This window comes from Thamnophis elegans, chromosome 12, assembly GCF_009769535.1.
Source record: "Thamnophis elegans isolate rThaEle1 chromosome 12, rThaEle1.pri, whole genome shotgun sequence".
Lineage (NCBI taxonomy): Eukaryota > Metazoa > Chordata > Lepidosauria > Squamata > Colubridae > Thamnophis > Thamnophis elegans.
Genome location: NC_045552.1, coordinates 18380250 through 18402671, shown reverse-complemented (window position 1 = coordinate 18402671; position 22422 = coordinate 18380250). Strand labels below are relative to the sequence as shown.

General features: G+C 38.4%; 1 protein-coding gene across 1 annotated transcript in view; it reads left to right on the top strand.

The window, feature by feature from the left end:
* The window catches only part of ARID1A (AT-rich interaction domain 1A), an 85967-nt gene that overhangs the window by 50394 nt on the left and 13151 nt on the right, over positions 1-22422 (top strand). Inside the window, exons 5-12 of the mRNA XM_032228296.1 lie at positions 12549-12789; positions 13176-13265; positions 13677-13844; positions 15851-16163; positions 16959-17104; positions 17201-17310; positions 20768-20977; positions 21406-21610. Coding sequence (XP_032084187.1) covers positions 12549-12789; positions 13176-13265; positions 13677-13844; positions 15851-16163; positions 16959-17104; positions 17201-17310; positions 20768-20977; positions 21406-21610 — 1483 coding nt within the window. The remainder of the gene's footprint in view (positions 1-12548; positions 12790-13175; positions 13266-13676; positions 13845-15850; positions 16164-16958; positions 17105-17200; positions 17311-20767; positions 20978-21405; positions 21611-22422) is intronic.

The window sequence follows — 22422 nt, the reverse complement described above, 5'->3', positions numbered from 1 at the left end:
CTCCTCCACCATTGCCACCCAACTACATCAAATTCGGTTGAATGTTTCTATTAACATGATTTAGTTCTCATTGTTCAGCTAATAACAGCAGTTGTTAATATAGTCTTCCTGCTTGTTTTAGCAACTGCTCACTCCACATTTTGAAATTTTTCATCTTTCAAAATTTTATGTTATTTGTATAATTTTATAACTTCTCAACCTCATCTTTTCTGATTTTAATGTTAATTTTATATATTTTGTACATTACCCAGAGCTGCTCTCTTGAGGGAGATGACTGGTTAAGAAATTTGAAAAATAAATAAATAATCTGATGTATGACCAAAGATTTGATTGATTGATTAATAAATACGACCAAGATTGTCTGTATATTGTGTTAAAATAGTTATTGTCCTAAATCAAGAAAAATTCTTTCATTCAAGGATCCATTGACAGTACTTCATTATTCTTAATCCATTGTTTTGTCCAGATGAGAAGGATGCAAACTAATTATTACTACTTAATTGGCTGGGTTTATGAAGGCTTTCATTTTATAGTTCACATTTGCTCTATCTTTTGATGAAGCTGACAGAAAAGCTTTCCTAGGGATGGCCAGTAAAATTTACTTGAACAATCTTCTAGCTATTCTTCATAAAAGATCAGTGAAGCATGTTGGCTGAATATATTTCTCCAAGGACGTGTGCACTTCTTCAGGCAATAATATTGGAAACTGATTCCATAAAATTAGACACATTACACCCCCCCCTCCTCCCTGTGTGAATGTGAACCTTTGGATAAATGCTCTACATGTTAATCACCATACCATACTAAGAATGCTTTATTAGATTTTTACTGCAGAAAAAGTTTTACTGTACAAAACACTTTTGTAGTTGCATTTAACAAAGCAAATCACAATCCCCCAAAATATGGATTTACTTATCATAGAAAAAGCCATAAGACTGGCTGCAGGCTTCTAGATTTCATGATCTTTATTATTGTCTCAAAATCCATCTACTGAGCAGTGCTGGGTGCAATGTAATAAAGTAGGCAGAGATACCATAACAGTTAAATAATGCTTCTAAGATTATATTTTGGCTAGGCTTTTATGTAGTATCAGAAAACCAAATTCATTTTTTTCATGAAATCCATTACTTTCTCATTTTCTACACACACAGAGAGAGAGAGAGACAGACAGACAGACAGACAGTAGTTTAAAAATTATACAAATACCACTATTAAAATGTATTTCAGGAGTTGAACTGAAGTGTCCTGCTGAAGATAGTGGGCAAACCTTATAAGGCCAGGAGTTTCACAGCAAACATGCAACTGAAAAAGCCATGACTGCTAATTACCTTTCTAATGTTATATGTTAGTAGCACCATAAGAAGGAGTACCTTTAAAAAGAGTTATGTAGGAGATGACCAGGCTGAGGCCAAGAGGGGGGTCAAATGCTCATAACAATCTAAGTTCAGCCCACCTTGAATGCCTCTCTTATCTCCCGCTTATTTTGTTAGTTGGTCAGATTCTTGTAGAGGGCTTAAGCTTGCAATAAATCTTCATACTCATTTGAACTGCTTGAATATTCTGATTTCCCAGCGTTTGACAGGTATGTTATAGCAAATATTTTATTGGGGAAATTTTTTTGGTGCAGTGATCAGGAATGTCCAGAGATCTATTAATACATCCCAAGCTGTCTTCTCATTCACCTATTCTAAACTGTACTGAGTTAAAATTGATCTCGCTTTTTCTATCACATATTGTCTGTTCCATTGTTTCAATCAGTAAATGTACCCAATAAACCACAGAGTGTTCAGTTCAGTGTTTCAAGACTTGAAAGAGTTGATTGTTCTGATAATCAAATCAGAAATGGAAGCATTAGCAGAGCTACCTAAATTGCTTGGAGTTCTTTTCAGAACTCATCATCAATATATTGGCTTTTGGTGTATCATGAATATTATAAATGGTTACAGGATTGGGAGTATGTTTCTTTTCCCTCTTTTATGTAGTGTAAAATGATCTGAAGGTTTCAGTTTACTTGCTTTGATTTTTTTGTTATGTTTGAATTAATGCCTAATATATCTCATATGTTGTGCTAGCTATATGGGAGAAAAGAGATTATTGGGTCCTCTTGATTATTTGCATGGGTTATACATACCAAAATGACTAAATTTCTTTCTTTCTGCTATTTAAACTGCATTATGGGCAGACTGTACAGGTTGTTCTCAATTTATTAGTGGAACATCCATTGCTAAGCGAGGCGGTCATTAAATGAGTCACATTTGATTTTATGTTTTGCCACGATCAAAATCATGCAGTCATTAAGTTAATGTCGTTGAATGTTTAGTGGGAAAGTAGAATATGGAACTATGGACTGGAAGAAATAAAAAGAAAGCATTTTCTTATCATCTTAGCAGAGAAAGTGTTCAAGGAGTATAAATAACTAACTATGCCAGTATTCAGCATGGTATGTTTAGTGTAGCAATACAAATATGATTTCAACTAGATGTTATCATGGGAAATTGAAAGTGCCCTAAGAGAAAAAGAGACCAATCCAACAAATAACCAAATCCTTTGTAGGGGACCACAAAAGAATATCCAATTGTCTAATTCATTCCTATGTGACCCTTTTTAAAAGAATGTGTTTATATATTATTGCCCAAAGGTGGAATGTTTGCATTTTCATTTATATTTACGTACATTCACTTTACATACATTCCAAAATCACCTAGCAACACTCTCTTTTTAAATATAAATTAGAGATCACTAAATTTTCCTCAATTAGGATAATTTTTGCTAAGTTTGCAATGAATTAGCATACTGGCTGGAGAATTCTGGGAGTTGATATCCACAGTTGTCAACTTTGGAAAACACTGATCTAGATCAGGGGTATTCAACCTTTTTATACCTACCACCCACTTTTGTATCTGTTAGTAGTACAATTTTCTAACCGCCCACCGGTTCTACAGTAATGGTGATTTTATGAAAACCTAATGAAAATGTTTTTAAATAATGCTATGAATTTTTTTAAAAAAGTCAATTAAATTAAAAAAAAAGGAAAGTGCTTCAGTATTGGACAAAACCCCTACTGCCCACCATGAAAGCTGGAACGCCCACTAGTGGGTGGTAGGGACCAGGTTGACTACCACTGACCTAGATTCTAGTCCATGGATATTTATGCACAATAAGTAATACGTTGATTCTTAAGGTGTTACAAATTAACATGGGTTTGAGAAACCTAAAGACAGTGGTGGGATTCAGCCAGTTCGCACCTATCCAGGAGAACCGGTTGTTAACTTTCTAAGCAGTTCGGAGAACTGGTTGTTGGAAGAAATCACATTTTGTGTTTTTTCCATTTTACAGGGCTAATCCTGTAAGGAAGGCAGGAAGGAAGGAAACATTCTGGTGTTGTTTCTAGCCTAATCTTTATTGCCCTGCTAACAGAAACTGCCTCTCCAGTTAACCCTTATTACATTGTAACAGCTAAGGCGAAGCACCCATCAACCTGAGTGACGTTGAGTTGGCCACGCCCACCGAGTCACATGACCATCAAGCCATGTCTACCCAGCTGGTCATTAGGGCAGAGAACCGGTTGTTAAATTATTTCAATCCCATCACTGGGGGATTGAGGTGCTTGGAGCAGTAGGTTCATCACTTTCTCTTTTCCAATCTCTCCAACCATATATTTATTTGTGTTTATTATATTTCTCAGATTCTTACCTTCTTAACTGCTCCTGGAAAATTAATCAATATTGAGAAACTCGGTCTATTATAAATGAAATCCCTTAATATTACCCTTTTAAAATGTTGGAGCCCTTGATAGATTAAGCAGGAATTAATTTTGGAATGTGATAGTTAATACTGGAAAAAGATTCATTTCCAGGTACCCCCAGGATGATGGAAACAGAGGAGAACAACAGTCCTTTAAAGCTTGTTGGGTTTTTCCCTCTAGCGACATCTTGTTGAGTGCATGAATCATGAAGCTTTTCCCCCTCACTTTATGTCTTCAGCCACAAGCTTAACATTCCCTTTATTATAAGGAAAGAAAAAAATACGAGGCACCAGTGGGTTCTGCTTTTTTGCTGAATTTTTGAGAATGTATTTTACTAAGTGTTTATTTAGCAAAAATTGGGGGGAGGGATGGAGGAGAAGGGGGCGAAATGGTGTTGAGCAGAAGCACTGGATGTGATTAACCCGCCCACTGAGCAGATCTGTGGGAGTGTAGTATCGACCTCTGAAAAATCAATGGCTGCTGCAGTAACAGTGCTGACTTTCTCCTTTCCCTTTCTCCCCCCACCCTCTGTTTTTCAAGGTCTTTGCTTGAAGAAGTGGTGTAAAACTAGCCTCTCCTCTCCTTTCTGTCCCCCTAGTTTCATCACAACAGCTGAAGAGCCCATGCATTCTCTCTCTTTCTCTCCCCTCCCTTCTTCCTCCTCTGTAACTTGCTTAGATGGGTAATTTTTTTACAATTATAGTGAGCACACATTCCAGGCTCCTCCTCCACAGATCCTCTTTGCAAGTCCTCCTTTCCTGCACTGCAGATACAGCAAGCAGCTCGTACCAGTTCTGTCTAAACCCTGACCAGAAGGAGCATTTACTTCTCCTTCAGGCTCTGAACCTTTGGATGTTCTGTCTTCTGTTCTGAGGCATTCTGTCTGTGGCAGAAAACAGGCGAAAAGCCGGGCCTCTTGTCAGAAAGGGGGAAAAATGGAAAATTCTTCCTTTTCAAAATAGAAACTTAATGAATTCAAACACTCCTTCCTGTGTATGTGTGTGTCTCACCTGTCTGTCTGATAAAGAGGATATCAAAAGGAATATTTGTGCAGTATTACTTAATATAATTTTTGTAGGATTTTTTTCCCCAATTTTCAGAAACCTAGACATTAAAAACTCACTTTTCTTCAAACTGGTTGATACAACTTGTGGCGTAATTGAGTTCAGTGGAACCAAAAATGTGACATTTGTGTATGCAAACAGTTTTGGGTGTAAAACATGAAGCATAAAGCTATATAATCAAACCATTTGAGACAGATTCATTGTGTAGATTGAGGTAAGCCATCAGGGTAGGGGACCCCATACTAATTTTTAATTTTGTAAATATATCTAAAGGCTGCATATTCTCATAAATATGCCATAAATCACTGGCAACAGTGACTTATGCACTTATTGCCATCCTATTCAGTTTACTGCAATCTCCTCTACCTAGAATTAACTTTGAAGACCACTTGGAAATTGCATTTGTTCAAAATGTAGTCTCTCTTGTGCTGGCAAATCAAGGTTGCCATAATTGTGTAACACTGACACTTCGGTTGCTGCATTGGCTGTCAGTAGGTTCCCTGGGCACAATTCAGAGTGTTGATTTAGTAAGTGCTGTAAGTCTTGGATGGGTTGGTGTTTATCAATGGTTATAGGATGTCTTCTCCACTTAAAAATAATCAGCTTAGTGTTTGGGCCCTAGTAAAGTCTTTTGGATAATCTCTCCTTTCCTTGAGGTGAGGAGGGCAGGGAACTGCAGGGAGATGGTGGTTTAGAAATACAGTAGAACCTCTGGTCATGAACGCTTCTGAGCATGACAAAATCAGGTTCCGACCAAAACATTCAAAATTTCCCCCCTGCAGCCGATTTCACCTTCCATGCCATTCCCCCCCCCAAAAAAAATTAGGCTCCAAATCGGTTTGCGACCAAAGTTATGAAATAAATTAGCATCGTGACCAGAGCTTCTACTGTAGGAAATATAAACAAACAAGCAAACACTACTTCCTTACTTTAGATCCTCTGTCAAGGGTAAGCTTTATGGGTCTTCTCAAAATTTGTGAAAAAGAATTTTTCTGTGAGTCAGTGTACATAGAGTGGAATACAAATGCAATTTGATTCATTCCAGACCCAACTCTTTGAGTCACCTACCCCAAATTGGAAATTTTTAATGATAGTTCTTCAGAGTAATAGTTGAAGGTGGGCTTCAAAACCCTAAAATAAGCTAACGTGTTAGTCACTTTTATAATTAATGGTGTTTCTGTTGGAGATATCACCAAAAAAGTGATAATTTAATTCAAATAATCAACATTAGAAATTCTTAGTGCAGGACTAAATTGGGATTGACAGTAATTTCTCTATAAAATCCTATTCTCACCGTCTAACCTTCCTGAATAAAAATATGAAAACTTGCTTTATGTAAACTCAGGTTTAGGAGACAAAATTTTAATTTCTGATCCAGTGTAACTGGGATTATGAAATTCAAATATTAGTCATTGAAACTACTCACTATACCATTCCCATCTTTATTCAAAATTAAAATTTCCCCTAACACCTAAGAAAATGAAATGATTTTGCCATCTGAAATTAGCAGTTGAAGAATATGTAGGAGAACACGTATCAAGAGTTGATACTTTGAATGTGCCTTTGATTGCTGTGATAGAATTGTTTACTGTATTTACACAAGGGGGTCTTGCAGAAGAGATAACTGAATTTTGTACAAAAGAGTTTGGAAGGTTGGGGAAAAGTATATGGGTGAAGGATGATATTATTTTCTCTTTGCATTTCTGTATGGCCAAAGGTTTACATTGTGTGGTGATTTCAGTAATCAAACTAGACACTCCACACCCTTTCAAGAGAGTAGTTTGAAGGACATTATTTGGCAGCTGTTTCTTAGCAAAAGTACTCCTAGTAGTTTCCACTTCTTTCTTACCTTTTGTATTTGAAGGGAAGGAACAGTAGACGATTATGGTTTGACGCCTCATGAGACCAAAGTAGTCAGTGGGTTGAATAGCATCAAACTCATTTAGAGCATTGATGTATCTTTTATCATCTTCTACAGTTTTAAAATCAAGAGGCAAATTTATAATATGGTAGCCAAAGAATGTGACACATCATGGAAATTATGGGAAATGACTACATTGGAAGCCTGTGTGGCCTGTGTACGGTTCATAATCTTAGGGAAGAAGATTCATAATTATAATATTTTATGTATGTAGGATTAACTTTATTTCAGTATTATTTTTGACAGTTGAATTTCATTACTGACCTTTTCGATTCTAATCTTGAGGAACCAGTATAGTCATGTTCATTCTCAGCGATCTGTAGAAAAATATTGACTTAAAACTATTTAAAGCCAATTCAACAGTTTTGAAGTGGTACAAATCTAATGTTTGGTGATTCATGATTTCTCTTATCGTTAAAAATCTGTCCTAACACTTTTTTCTGTATGTTTGATGACTACCTTATAGTTAAACATTGCATAACCAATGTTACAATAGTGATCGATAAGCTGCTTCAAATTCATATGGAATTCTTTCCTTTTGCTAATTCTGGCTATTCTCTCCTAACTTTCTATCAGATTTCTTGTTTTCTCATTCCCTTTATTTCCATATATTCTTCCAAGCCTCCATGGACTCTACTTGAAGAATATTATCATAATTGCGTCTCTTTCAAATTTAAATATCTTCGCAAAAAGTGTTATTTTCCTTTTATGGGTTGTAGCCAAGCACAGGATCCTCCAGATAAGGGGATATTTTGTGAAAAACCTAAGCATGTAACAACAACAAAAATAGTGTTTGTACCACAATAGGAAGAATAACAAATATGATCCATTCGTACAAAGTTTAAAGCAATTGATTCATTTCTATTGTTGGGCAATATGGGGCCATATCAGTAAAAATCCTCATAATCGTGAGCAAAATAATTTAACAGACACCTTTTAATCCATATTCCATAATCCATAAGATTCCTGAAACTTGAATTTCAAACAGACAGATACACAGATCCTTATGACAATTTGCTAAGGATATTATATTCTCTCACTTTTAAGTGTGTGAAGAGTATCAGCTTTATTTTGGAAGCTGTCTCTTTAATTCCCCCTTTTTTGGAGGCTTTTTAATTTCCAGCATGGTTTTGTTTTGGTATGAAAAAGGTGAATCTAGCGGTTGATTCCCTTTTTACAAGCAGCAGGAACAAACTCCTGCTGGCAATAAGGTTGAATTGGGCAACCAATCGCAGCTGGAACAGTTATAGTTTCAGAGTCCCTGTGGGCTTCCGCTATCGGGTCACATCCCAAAATAACACTGGGCAGTATTTCAAGTGAAGAAATGAAGGCTTTGGGGTTGCAGCCAGCCTGGAGTGTGAGATTTCTGTGTGAAATAGTTGGCATGCCTCCAACATTTTTGATCTGCATGGCAGATGAGCAATAAAAGGCATTAAAAAAAAGCACATTGGAAACACGTGGGGAAATTATCCAGACCAAGACGTTCCTTCATGCTGGCAGAGTTACTGCCGTTGATTTTTACCTCCTGTTTTCTCTTGCTTTACTGACTGTATTCAAAGGAGTAGGGAGAAGAGCTTTCTTAGCAATTAGGCCGTGCACTGTGCAGGTCAGAGATGTTCTTTCAAGGGATAGTTCTGCTGCCCACCAGCTGAATCCTTCTGGCTTATAGCTTTGAATTTGAAAAGGTTTGAAAAACTTAAAATACTACGTGCTTTTGGGGGTTGTAATAAATAGCTTTTTAAAATTTCAGTGCCTTGCATATTTTCATAAGTACCCTTGTAGGTTAAGGATGGACTTTATTACAGCTAAAGAGCAGAGATAAAAAGTGTACTGTAAGCACCAAAAAAAAAGTAGATTAATATAGGCAATTTTAATGGCTGCTTTAAAAAGTATGTTACAACCATAGGAGGTCTTTCAATAATTGATGCTTTACAGTATTTTGCTTAGATCTTGGTTATAAATGATTTACAATAAAAAAGAACTATAAAGTATTGTTGTATTATCCAAGATACTGATGCAAAAGAGGCAGAATATAGCAGCAGTTCCCAACCTTGGCGGCCTGGCCGGCCGAGGGAGGAGGTAATGGAAGAAGAGGGGAACCGGGCTGCGTGAGCAGGGCACCAGTGCACATGCATGCGCAACCCGACTTGCGTAAGTCGAGCTGTGTGCTGGCCCACCAATCACACAGCCCTGTTCTAAATAGGCCAAGGTGTGGTAGTGGGCTGTGGCCGGGGGGTTGCAGCTTCCTGGACTATAGACATTATGAATATCCCTACAGATGATACAGTAAAACAACTGGAACTCTTTTATTGAAGACTGTTATAAATCTCTCTTTTTCCCCAAATTTAAGAAATTGTGATTTAACAGAAACAGAATAACAGAGTTAGAAGGGACCTTGAAGGTCTTCTAGTCCAGTCCAGCTCCCTGCTTAAGCAGGAGAACCTATACCATTTCTGACAAATGGTTGTCCAGTCTCTTCTTAGAAACGTCCAATGATGGATTCCTATCTTTTATCTGCTATGCTGATCCGGATATAAAGTGCTGTAAAACCTCCAGCTTAGCTACAGATGTAATAAGGCCTGCTCAACGATGGAACTCAAAAATTCTCCCCAAATTTTCCTTTTGCAATTTCACTGGTGACAAATTATGGATGATAAGGGATGTATTAGTAAACAGTGGTGAACGTTGTTGTCCAGTTTAACTCATCTGATGGGGGTCTTCTGGAGCCACATGGTCATTGTTATAATGTTGCGATGGTGAATACGATTACAGGAAGATAGCTGTCTGCATGAAAGAGGACCTACATGACTTGAGGTTCTTTCCAGAGAAGAATGGGTTTTTATGAGATCTTACACTAGATTCATCCTTGTTTATGCTGGCTCACATAAAGAGCTCCATTACTTTTGCAACAAGTAAATGTTCTTTTAGGATCAGCTGAATGTGAATGGAAATGTTCTTAGCTCTTTCTATTTTGCTGTTCAAACCTTCCTCGAATGAATTCAGCTCAAGTGGGATTTCTTGATATTTTCACTCTGCTTTTTTTTTATTAGACTGGCTAACTTGCAGTTTCCTTCCCGAGCTAGTTGCTCTAATATTCCTTAAGTGTATTGGAGTAGGGGAAGGATAAGGATATCTTCAGAAAGGCCAGAACGAATATTTCACTTAGTCAGTTTTTGCCATATTTTCACCTGGTTCCCATGTCTCAACCTTAATTTGACAGAGAATAGAAGTGTAAAATACCAATCTTTGTTTCACAATCATATTGATGGAACATATAGTCATAGAGTTGGAAGGGACCTTGGAGGTCCTATAGTCTAACCCCCTCCCTGCTTGAGCAGGAGACCCTATAATATTTCAGACAAACAGCTGTCCAATCTCTTTTTTAAAATCTTCATTGTTGGAGCACCCACAACTTCAGGAGGCCAGCTATTCCATTGGTTTATTTCTCTCACTATTAGGAAATCTCTCCTTAGTTCTAGGTTGCTTCTCTCTTTCGTTAGTTTCCATCCATTGTTTCTTGTCCTGCCTTCTGGTGCTTTGGAAAATAGGTTGACCCTCTCATCTTTGTAGGGTCCTCCCTTTGGAACACTGCTATCACTATGAGTATTGGTATGTAACAGGTCTTTGGATCATCTGTAGTCATTTGTATTGCTCTTGAATGTTCATTGAACACAAAAGCATGGTTATTTTTGTTATTGTGTAATGATCACATTATACACCTGACATAAATCATGGCAAATGTGATAAAACTGAGGTAAAATGCAGTTCCTTTTTCCAGACTATTTTTTGTTGGAATGGACCCGCCTATTACTTCAGAAGGTGACAAAAGTGGGTATCAGTAGGACCATTATACTTGCAATGACTAAACAGAATTTCATTAAATTGAGAATTAATTAATATATATTTTGCTAGAACCCTCCTTTCCTACAATGGTATCCTCAATGTATCCATTATTATCTCCCCCCCCCCCATTAATTTGTATTGCAAATAGAATTTAAACTGTCATATCAAGTGTCTAAGATACAAATAATTTTAATTATTGGAGCTTTAGTTTGAAACTTCTTGGATCACAGATTTTGAGTTCATACAAAATGCAACTTTGTTTCTCTTGCCTTCCTCTTACAATTCATAAAAATATATGACTTTTAAAAACATGATAATTGATATATGACATCAGGGCAAATGAGGTTGTGCTTAAGGTTGAATGAATATAGTCCCATTCAGGTCAACTCCCTTTTCTCATTAAAGGTTCCTGGTAGATTTATTACTACTTTTCATTCTCCTTGTCTCATTATTTGCTGTGGGATCCTTTTAAATGTTAGCTTAACTACCGCATTTATTTTTTAGAGTATAAGACGCACCTTTCCCCCCCAAAAAGAGGGTGAAAATCTGGGTGAGTCTTATACACTGAATACAGTATTTATGGCCTCCTGAAACCCCGCTCCCTTCACAAAAATGGACATGCAGAGGGTTTGGGAGGCCTGCAAAGTGGTCCTGGGGGCTGGGGAAGGCAAAAACAAGCGAAAAATAGGCCATTTTTTGCTCATTTTTGCCCCCCAGCCCCTAGGAGCACTCTACAATCCTCCTAAAGACTATGCATGCCCTTTTGGGGGGCAAAGAATGGGCCTGTTTTCATGAACAATGGACCATTTTTGCTAATTTCCCCTCCCATCAGCCCCCAGGAGCACTTTGCAGGCCTCTTAAACTCTCTGCATGCCCTGTTTTTCACAAAAAATGAGGGGTGAAGGGGGTTTGGTAGGTCTGAAGAGTGCAAACACTTTTTTAAAAAAATTACCTCTTCAAAATCTTGGTGCGTCTTATACTCTGAAAAATACAGTAGGTAAGAGATTATTTTTTTTCACCAGGACCTCTTACAAAGTTTCAGTGACAATTAACACAGACCAGTTATAACTATCTCAGCTATGCAAAAACTGATGAGCAGGAAGTGGGTTTATATGCTTGTCCTCAGCCCCTCCATCTCCTTCTGATCTAACAGGATCTCAGCAGCAATGGAGATTATCATGGAATTAAGGTTCAGGAATTCTGAGTACGCATAGCAGCTTCAGCTTTGCTTACTGAGTGAAATACAAATGATTACACCATCCTAGGAGAAACAGTCAAGAATCCCTTATGGATACACATTGTGATGGTCTCTGAAAGGGTAGAGGAAGCTCATATCCCCCCCCCCCAAAAAAAAATCCATGTCTGCTCAGCGCACAGGCTGTTTAGAGAAGAGCTATTATCTTTATATTATTTGAAAAGGAATAAGAATTCTCAGCCTGGAATAGATTGATGCTATATACCAAACACCAAATAGCTCCAGGAAAGGAAACTCTAGAGCCTAAAGGGTTATAAAACTGGAGGCCCAACCAAATCCAAGGCCCTCCAGCCATACCAACAAGCTCTTAGGTACAAAAGAATGTAATGAAATGGTTGAACATTCTATCCATAGATGGTGGCAACGGTTTTAAAGAGAGAAAACGTTCCTTTAAAGGATAAAAATGAAAGAATTTTTTTTATGTGCTCTTCAGAACGTTTCACAAATAAGAAGGGGAAATAATAGAAGAATGGCATCTCTATTCCTTGGCCAATCACTTAAAATACAATCACTAAACATTTAATATGTGGCTTTTTAAGGTTTCTGGAGTTCTCAGAAAAGTGGCTTGCTGAAAATTATATTAAGTACCCGACTTTTACCTGGAAATGTTAAAAGCATATCATTTGTCTGCTTAGAAGACAGTCTCTTTATTAAATAACCGCCATTCGTATCTATCTTCTTTGTTATGACGTGCTTATACCTCCCTGTGTGTCTCTGCAGGATCTCTCTGGTTCAATAGATGATTTGCCTATGGGTACCGAAGGAGCACTGAGTCCTGGCGTCAGTACATCAGGGATTTCCAGCAGTCAAGGAGAGCAGAGTAACCCAGCTCAGTCTCCTTTCTCTCCACATACCTCTCCGCACTTGCCAGGCATTCGAGGACCTTCCCCATCACCCGTTGGGTCACCGGCTAGTGTTGCTCAGTCCCGCTCTGGTCCACTTTCTCCTGCTGCAGTGCCAGGTAACATGTCTCTGGTGGCACGAGAAGCTGCTTTTGACTGTTTTGTACAATAGTGTTATAGATTTTGACAGTAAATACAGTTCAAATCTAAATCCCAAACTACTTGGACATTAACTAAAATGCTTTAGTTAATTTCTCACTCATTCTAATTTATGTCTGTAAGTTTGCATCTATTTCAGCTCATTTTATGGAAATAGCAAAATATATAATTAGTCATTGCAAGAAATATAGTTATGTCTAAGTCAATGGTTCTCAATCTTAGCAATATAAGATGGGTAAACTTGGGCTCCCGGAATTCCCTAGCCAGCCATCATTGAAGTTCACCCACCTTAAACTTGCCAAGGTTAAGAAATACTGCTCTAACTAATTTTTATTTTTTGTCCTAGGCAACCAAATGCCACCTCGACCACCGAGTGGCCAATCAGATAGCCTCTTGCATTCCTCCATGAATCAGTCAACCATAGCTCCAGATAGAGGTGTGTATGCCACATTTTACTATGATTTTTCAGGATATCTGTATATGATTGTGACTGGAACTACTTGGAAGCTTGTACTTGGACTAATTGTTTGGAAGTATTAATTCTTTCTGCCCAATGTATTGTATTGAAATGCAATCCAGTAATTTGTTCAATAACCTAAAGCAGGCAAGCGATTTGCTTCCTCTCTGAAGTACAGTAGAGTTAATAGTTAATATAGCAACAATGCTGTCCCATCTTGCTGTTTTCAAAGAATAAGAAATTGCCACAAAAGAATTTCATGGTTTAAGCCGTTGCTATGCTTCCTGAACTTATAGGAATATGTGCCTAAGTGTGTCGGTACATTAATACATATTCCTTTCTACATAATCACGTTTTCCTAACTATAGAACTTACTTTTTACTTCACTAGGTTATATACAGAGGAATCCACAGATTCCCCAGTATAATTCTCCTCAGCCTGGATCTGCCTTATCTCCACGTCAGTCTTCTGGAGGACAGATGCACACTGGGATTGGACCGTACCAACAAAATTCTATGGGCGCTTATGGGCCTCAGGGCGGTCAGTACGGGCCCCAAGGTGAGAGTGTGCACTTACACTAAAAATAAACATATTTTGGAACTATTTGTGAGTTAAAACAGAATCATGAATTATTGGTATGTAATGAAACCCCATCATTTACTGCAGTGTCTCTAAATCTTTGCAATTTTAAGATGTGTGGATTTCAACTCCCAGAATTTCCCAGCCAACAATTCTAGGTGTTGAAGTCTACACATCTTAAAAATTGCCAAGGTTGAGGACTGGTTTACTCCGCAATCGTCTGATGTCTCACTACTGCTTCCTCTTACTCCTATAGTACAGCACTGAGGAATGCAGATTTTGCCCAATTGAACATAACAGTTTTAATTTGACTTAACTAGGTTTGTTGAATAGAAACCTATTTCAAACAAAGATTTCAGAAAAATAGGTTTTATCTCATTCAATATACTGGTTTGCAGTTAATCTAAAGTGGAAGTTTCTGATCTTGTAACTGTGTATCTGGGCATTACACAACCCAAGGATTGCTGTGGATTGTCCTAAAAGTATTGAGCTTAGCGTTACACACAAATCACCCACTTAAACTTATGAGCAGAGAACATGAAAGTTCTTGTCTGTTGTTATAAAAGCTACCTCTTTACTATCTTGTTGGAAGATGAAACGAATTGCTTTCTAGATCTAGTATATTGTGTGATTTTTGTCTTCATCACTGGGACTGCAATTTGCATTGCTTTGGCTTAATCATAAAAGGTGTGCAGAAGTATCATTTTCAACACTTTGACTACCACGGGGTAGTCAAACGAGATACCCATCCTCTATAGTGCTGCTTGATAATCTTCATGGTTTTTGGTTACTGCCTCATTCTAAGGCATAATGTATTGTGGTTCATTTTGGCTTTATGTGGCGACAACTCAACCATTATGGTTTTGTGCAAGGGGGAACAAAGATTTTTCTTTTTGAGAACCACGTTTCCTTAGGCAGGCTGTACTCTCTTATCTGCCATTGATAGAAACAAATCTAGCGATTGTGCAAAAGGTGCAAAAATATGCTCATGTGCAACCTATTCCTTTTCTCTTTGTCTGAGTTCTTACTTCTCCCGGGGGGCGGGGGGCACACCTCTTCTGAAACTTGAATTGCACCACTTTTGCAGTCTTGAGGGCCATATGTTGCCACCTCTGGCTAACTGAGATATGTGCACCCATAATTGTGACTCTTTTAAAAACAATAGCTTTTAAAAGAAAGGAAAAAAAGAAAACTAATGAGAAAAAAGTACAAAGAAAGAAAGAAAAACGTTATCAAGAAATGCCTTCCCATCTTTTTAAAAACAGTTCCAGCTGCATTTATATTTTACCCTCTCTAAGGTTACAACACAGTTTTCTTTTTTCCATAGTTTACCCTTTCTAATCATCAAATCCATAAGTTCATTTTTTTCTTTTTTTCAGCAACAAGTACATAAGGGGTTTCCAGGGTGTACTTATTGTCTTATCACTGATCAGACAAGTCAACTTTGTCATCTTTGCTAATTCTGTCATCTTCACCAGCCATTCATCCAATGCGGGTAGTAAATTGTGACTTCTTCAGCAAGCCCTTAGTTAAAAATAGATAATGTGTGAACATCAGGAAATAACATTTGTCTGATCAGTATAATTAGTTTCAGTGTGGTGATTGTAGTCATCTGAACTGCTAGATCTTATTTTATTTCAGTCTTTGACAATGGGTCTTAGTGGAGTCCACAGATCTTTGGTGAAAAGATTCACAGAAAAATGTTTTCTCGTTCAATGCTCTCTTTCCAGAGAGAGCTGATATGAATTACAATCAGTAACTTGAACATCTATTTTTGGAGTGCCAAAATTCCCCTCCCCCTTCTCTCTCTCTCTCCCTCCCTCTCCCTCCCTCCCTCCCTCCCTCCCTCCCTCCCTCCCTCTCTCCCTCCCTCCCTCCCTCTCTCTCTCTCTCTCTCTCTCTCTCTCTCTCTCTGCCTTTAATGTACAGATAGACCTACCCAGATTTACCAGCATGTTATTCAGTGCTCTTATTTTCCCCCCTAGGTGGTTATCCCAGGCAGCCAAACTACAATGCGATGCCCAATGCAAATTACCCCAGTCCAGGAATGGGAGGAACCATGAACCCAATGGGAGCAGGGAATCAGATCCATGGTCAGACCGGTATACCACCCTACCCTGGACTTCCACCAGGGAGAGGACTGAGTCACGCTGCCATGGGCAATAGGCCTTATGGACCCAACATGACCGCCATGCCTCCCCAAGTAGGAAGTGGGATGTGTCCTCCACCAGGTGGTAGGAAAGCACAAGAAGCCGCTGCTGCTGCTATGCATGCTGCTGTCAACTCAATCCAGAATAGGTAAGGGCTAGGTTGAAGTGTTCTTTCCTGGGTCTTAATCTTTCTAAAGTAGCGTTCCCTCAACCTTTCCCAGTTGGCAGCCTGGGGAGGGGGGAAGAGGGGATGGATTTGTGTGAGGGGTGGGCACTTACAGCTTCATTTGTGTGAGTGGTGGGCATGAGCGCTGGTGTCCACCATGAGCGCGAGTGGCACTGCAAGAGCACACATGCACCAGCCCGTCACTCACACAGCCCAGTTACGAATAGGCCGTGGCCCACAGGTTGTGGACTCCTGTTCTAAAGCAATGTTTCTTAAATTTTGCATTGTTATATATAATCTGTAAGTCAGACTAAGGCATGTTAGTTCTCTCTTTTAAAAATGAAATTTGGGTATGAAAGGGGATGAGAGTCAAACACCTGATAATTTCAGACTTGAAGGCTGCAGAAATTTGATGAAGACTGTGTGTCAGTGTGTTCTCCTTTAGCAGTTTCAGTTAACCAAGCAATAGTAGTTGTGGATGTGGGCACTTAATAGCTGAGGCAAAGGCAAATGTCTCCAGACTTCTGTCTGTAGCTTCATCAGCACTTGTGCAATAAATGTATTGCAAGAGAGTTAAGAGTTAACAATTTTCCTGATGATTCTTTTGCATGCTGGAGATTCTTCTTTCCTGGAGATCTTTTGGCAGGAGAGATAACAATTAAAATTTTCTATCAATGACGGTCAGACTCCATAGGGATTCATTTCTCCCCATCTAATGTTAATTAATAAAATAATGTTGTTTGGTATAGTATATAATCAAGTTGTATTGCTTTTTAGGCCATCTAGTTACCCTCACATTAACCAAGGAGGAATGATGGGAACTGGCCCTCCCTACGGCCAAGGAATTAATAGCATGGCTGGCATGCTGAATCCCCAGGGTCCGCCATATCAAATGGGTGGGAATATGGCCAACAATTCTGCAGGTGAGGCACATGTTACTCAGTCGCTTCTCAAGTGTTCTGGATTTTGTGATGACCCACTAATAAACATGATTATGTTGACGTCTTGATTTTCTTTAGGGATGGCTGCAAGTCCTGAAATGATGGGGCTTGGAGATGTTAAATTAACACCTGCAGCAAAAATGAACAATAAAGCAGATGGAACACCAAAAGCTGAATCCAAGTCAAAGGTAAAAAAAAACAAAAAACCCAAACTGATTTTAAATAAAAGTGCCTTGTATCTCAGTGAGTCAAATTAGGTTTTTAAGGGATTTCAAAGAAGTTCTTGATTAGAATATCCTTTATAACTGATAATTGAGCTTTACTCAAAATATTGGTGAACAACTTGGAACTTAAAGCTTAATTAACAGTGGGGTTGCTGTTTTTTCTTCAACTCCCATTTCTTGTGCCTCTTTCAGTATCAGCCTTGTTAATTGGGCCTAATTTAGCATTGGCAGGGCTATCCAAACAGAAAATACACATACTTTCAAAACTCATATTTCTGATAGTCCTAGTTAGCCTTTCTTGTTTAAGGCAAGAAATGGGGATTGGGTATCAAGAGAGGAGAAACATGGGATTCTGTGGTTAATTCACAGCCAGGATTTAAAGGTTCATCTGTAGCGTCCTGGAAGAAGAAACTTTGATTTGAGGAGAGGTTTTGCCTCTATTGCAATTTGTGGCACATCCATATAGCATGAATGGGACTGAAGTAGGCGCAGTGGTTAAATGCAGCACTGCAGGCTGACTGCTAGATCAGCAGTTCAGCGGTTCAAATCTCACCGGCTCAGGGTTGACTCAGCCTTCCATCCTTCCGAGGTGGGTAAAATGAGGACCCGGATTGTTGTTGGGGGCAATATGCTGACTCTGTAAACCGCTTAGAGAGGGCTGAAAGCCCTATGAAGCGGTATATAAAAATCTGCTATTGCTATTGCTATGATAAGTATTCTGGCCTGCCTGACAATCATATTTCCTCTTGACATTACTTCATTCTTATTCGGTGTGTCTTAGGGATCACATTCTAATTTTTGTGAAGGCAATGAAATGGCTTTTGGGGTTGTCTTAGTTTCCATGGGAAGTTTTTCAGGATATCAGTGGCAGCTAAGCTTCTCTGTGAGATTAACAACTCAATTCCCTGATATGAAGGACAGATTCACCATAATATTAATGAGAAGACTAGGAAACTGTCTCAGCATTAACTGAGACTGTAAAAGTTTAAAAATGCATTGGTTAATGAAAACAATTCAAGACTAATGTAAAATGAATACAGAAATTTAGGTGAAAAACTATTAAATACTGTTAATTAAAATTAAATAGAAAATTGGTATGATAAAAAAAACTAAACCAACAACCACCACCACTGGCATCAAATATTAATTTATAAAATTGTAGAATTCCCTTCCCCCCTCCCGCATTTTTAGAGATTAAAAATGTTAGGGAGGTACAATTCTTTGTTTCTTTTGGGGGGAAGCATGTCAGTAAAAGATAAAGTGGATAATGGGAAGTATCCTGTGGCCTGGAAAGAAATCCCTTGACTTGAATAGAACGTTTGGGTATCTTTGAGTAGAATGGAGGACCTTTACTAGTTTGCCTTGTGGTCAGATGATGCTATGTCTTTCTCTACTATGGCATCCATTTTGTGAATGCAGAAATTTCCCTCTCCGTGGCAGCCATATTGTGAGAGTACTCATACCATGTTCTCAAAGTTCCCAGGATGCTCCTCAGTTTACAAATGTTGGAAAATCTGCCTTATGTTTTTGCAATTGGCTTTACTTTCAGAACCATGTTACTTAGTGTCCTGAAGCATAGATTCTCTAGGTTTGTTTGTATATTTATTTTAAACGCTCATTTATACAGATGCTATTTTATTGAAGTTTTTTAAAAAAACTTTCCACAAGTTTTATACCTTGCTCCTCCCATCATATTCAGATTCTTACATATCCTCAAGATACTGTATTAAAAAGCAAATAAAAAAATAAGCTGTGAATAAAACGGGTACCACCAGCTGCTGGCATAATAAAAGAAAATGCAGAGCATTTTGAATTGTCAACAAAGCAGGAAAGAATCTCCTCAAACTGAATAGAAAAGCCCCAAACGAATAGAAAAGCAGAAAAACAAACCAGTTAGTATAAATGCAGAATCATTAATTGCCCAAAATGAATTGGGGAAAGGGAAAACTTTCCCATTCCATAAAAATGACCATTGTTTTAGGCAGGTATATCTGGCTAGAGCTTAGCTTCAGTTATACCTCTTCTTAAGAAGGATGTCTAACATGGGAAGTGACAATCCTTAGATTGCTTGTTCTTGATGGTGTGAGGTTTTATGCCTCAAAAGCAATACTCTGGGTTGTGCATAGGAAAACACTCAAAAGAAAAAAAAATCAATATAAATGTAATATGACAATTCCAACAAGTTTTGGGTATTATTTTGGTCACCGTTTCTTAAATTCAGTGAAGCATTAAAGCATTTACAGGATTTTCCCCAGAAGTATACTACTTTTGTGGGATTGGGTTTTTTCAGGAAAACCTTAAATACTAAAATATTATTTAATTTCCATAATAATTTTGAGTGTATTTCAGATAATGCAATGTTCTGTTAACAAAGAAAAAAATATTTCCAGGCTCAATTTATTCCATATGTTGCTTTTAGTCTATAAAGCTCTAACCAACTTACGATTGGGAAATCTGATAGCTGCTTCTTCTAATTCAGCAGAAACAGATAAAAATTTTAACAGTTTTACAAGGAAGGTACTGAATGTCTCTTTACCTAAAAAAGTTACAGGCAGCTGCTGGGTTAAAAACATCTGAATTACCAATAACTCAAATTTATGAAAGACTGCTACAAAACCTATTATATTAAAAATTGAGTTAACTACTTAATAAATTATGACTGCATGCACATGGAAACAATGTGGCACTCATAAAAACATTGAACAGCTTCATCAGTTCAAGGAAGTAGAATGCCATCCGCCATTTTAAGCTGGATCATGTTGCTGTTAATACCGTATTGACTAACGTCTAAATAACTGTTCTGACAACTACAGATTTAACTTAGAGACATTTGTATCTGGGGATTGTCTGTACATGATATTGGAAGTAGGTCCTTTTTAGTAGCAGTATCTTGATTGTGGAATTTCTTCCAATGGGAAATAAGGATTGGTTCTTCCTTGTTTTGCGGTTAGTGCTTCTTCTAGCAGGCTTCAGTAACATTATTATGTATACCTTTGAAGCATATCAGTTGCATCATTTCCCCCCTTTTAAACTTATATCGTAGTGGCAGTGTGTTAGAATACAGTATTGCAGGTTAATTCCGCTGACTGCCAGCAGTTCGATCCTGAACAGCACAAGGTTGACTCAGCCTTCCATCATGAGGTCAATAAAATGAGGGCCCAGATTTTTGAGGGCAATATGCTGACTCTAAACCACTTAAAGAGGGTATATAAAGCACCATGAAGCGGCATATAAATCTATGTGCTATTGCTATACTCCTTTTCATTGTGCTGGGTAAGTGTAATAGGTGTGTGCAATGATGGAATACTACTACTTTTTCCTGCTTTATGAGAGGATCTCAGGAGGTTTAGATTTTCTTTCATTGTGCTTCAAAGTGTTGTGTCATTTTTCTAATTCACCACTTCCTTTCTTCTTTCTCTAGAAATCCAGTTCCTCCACCACTACAAACGAAAAGATTACTAAATTATATGAGCTGGGTGGTGAACCAGAGAGAAAGATGTGGGTAGATCGTTATTTAGCCTTCGCTGAAGAGAAAGCAATGGGAATGACCAATCTTCCAGCAGTTGGAAGGAAGCCTTTAGACCTGTATCGACTCTACATTTCTGTAAAGGAGATTGGAGGGCTGACTCAGGTGAGTAACGCACAGTGGGACGTTCTTATAGCAGTTTTAAGAAGGATACTTGAAGTGGACACTTGAAGCCTCTTTTTCCACTTAAAAAGTTGCCACCGTACAAACAGAAAGAAAACAGAAAAGAATTAAAAATTAAAAAGGTATAGTAAAGTATACAGCCAAGAAAAAGAAAAGAAATATGTAAAAAAAGTTACTTTCCACTTCATCACAACCAATAGTGGCTAAATTGCTAATGATTTCCTTTTAATCCATTGTTAAGCGTAACTACCAGAAGGGAAGTTGCCTCTCCCCTTCCCCAAAAGCTTTATTCCCGTCTCTTGTTTATTTTTGAGAGACTGCTGTTATTGCTTTTATTGTACACTTTAGGAAGGGATGTGAGAGATTTGGATTCAAGGGGAAAAATATTTGGCACTTCTGGCTTTATGCAGGTTAACAAGAACAAGAAATGGCGGGAGTTAGCTACCAATTTGAATGTGGGCACCTCTAGCAGTGCAGCAAGCTCTCTGAAGAAGCAGTATATCCAGTGTCTTTATGCTTTTGAGTGCAAGATTGAACGAGGTGAAGATCCTCCCCCAGACATCTTTGCAACGGATAACAAGAAATCACAGACCAAAATACAGCCTCCATCTCCAGGTGAGTCAGATTGCTTTCTACAGCCCACTGAGTATTTTAGCTGTCCACAGCAGATAAATTTCCAGTAGACGGCAGCATCTACAAATAAACTATAGATGCTCAAAGGATCCTAAATTTCCATTGGAACATTTTCAAACTAAATATATAAACCTCGGTGCGTGCTATTTTCATGGATTTCATTTTTGGACTTTAGATAAAGAGCTGTCTCCTTGCTCCAGACCAGGGATGTCAAACTCAAGGCCTGCAGGCTGGATCCAGCCTATAGTGTTTTTAGATTTGGCCTGCAGGGCTGCCCTGGGAACAACGAAGGACCAGCCCGCGGTGGCTCTGCCAGTAAAAACGTGCGGCCTTCCCAAGCTCCATTTTTGGCTTGATGGCTTTCTGTCAGTGAAAATGGAGCTCGCAACCCTCCCGAGCTCTGTTTTCGCTGGCAGATCACTGTAGGCACCACAGGCACCCCCAATATGAGTGATGTTAAGCTGGCCATGCCCAGCTTAGCTCCCCCCCCCCCCCCATCCAAGGTCAAACACAACCCTGATGTGGCCCTCAATTAAATCGAGTTTGACATCCTTGCTCCAGACAAAGTGTCTCTCTTCAAGTAGGAAAAGAAATGACAAACTGGTATTGTACACAAAGGTCGAAACAGGTGACAAAGTTATCCAACAGATTTTTCCCATTAGCTTCAGCTATATTATAATGTGTAGAATATGACATCCTGTATTTTAAGATCCAGAATGTATAATCTCCTGGGTTAAAGTGATGAATTTAATGTAAAGCTATTCATCGCGAGCCTCTAGTTTGAATGCAAAAGG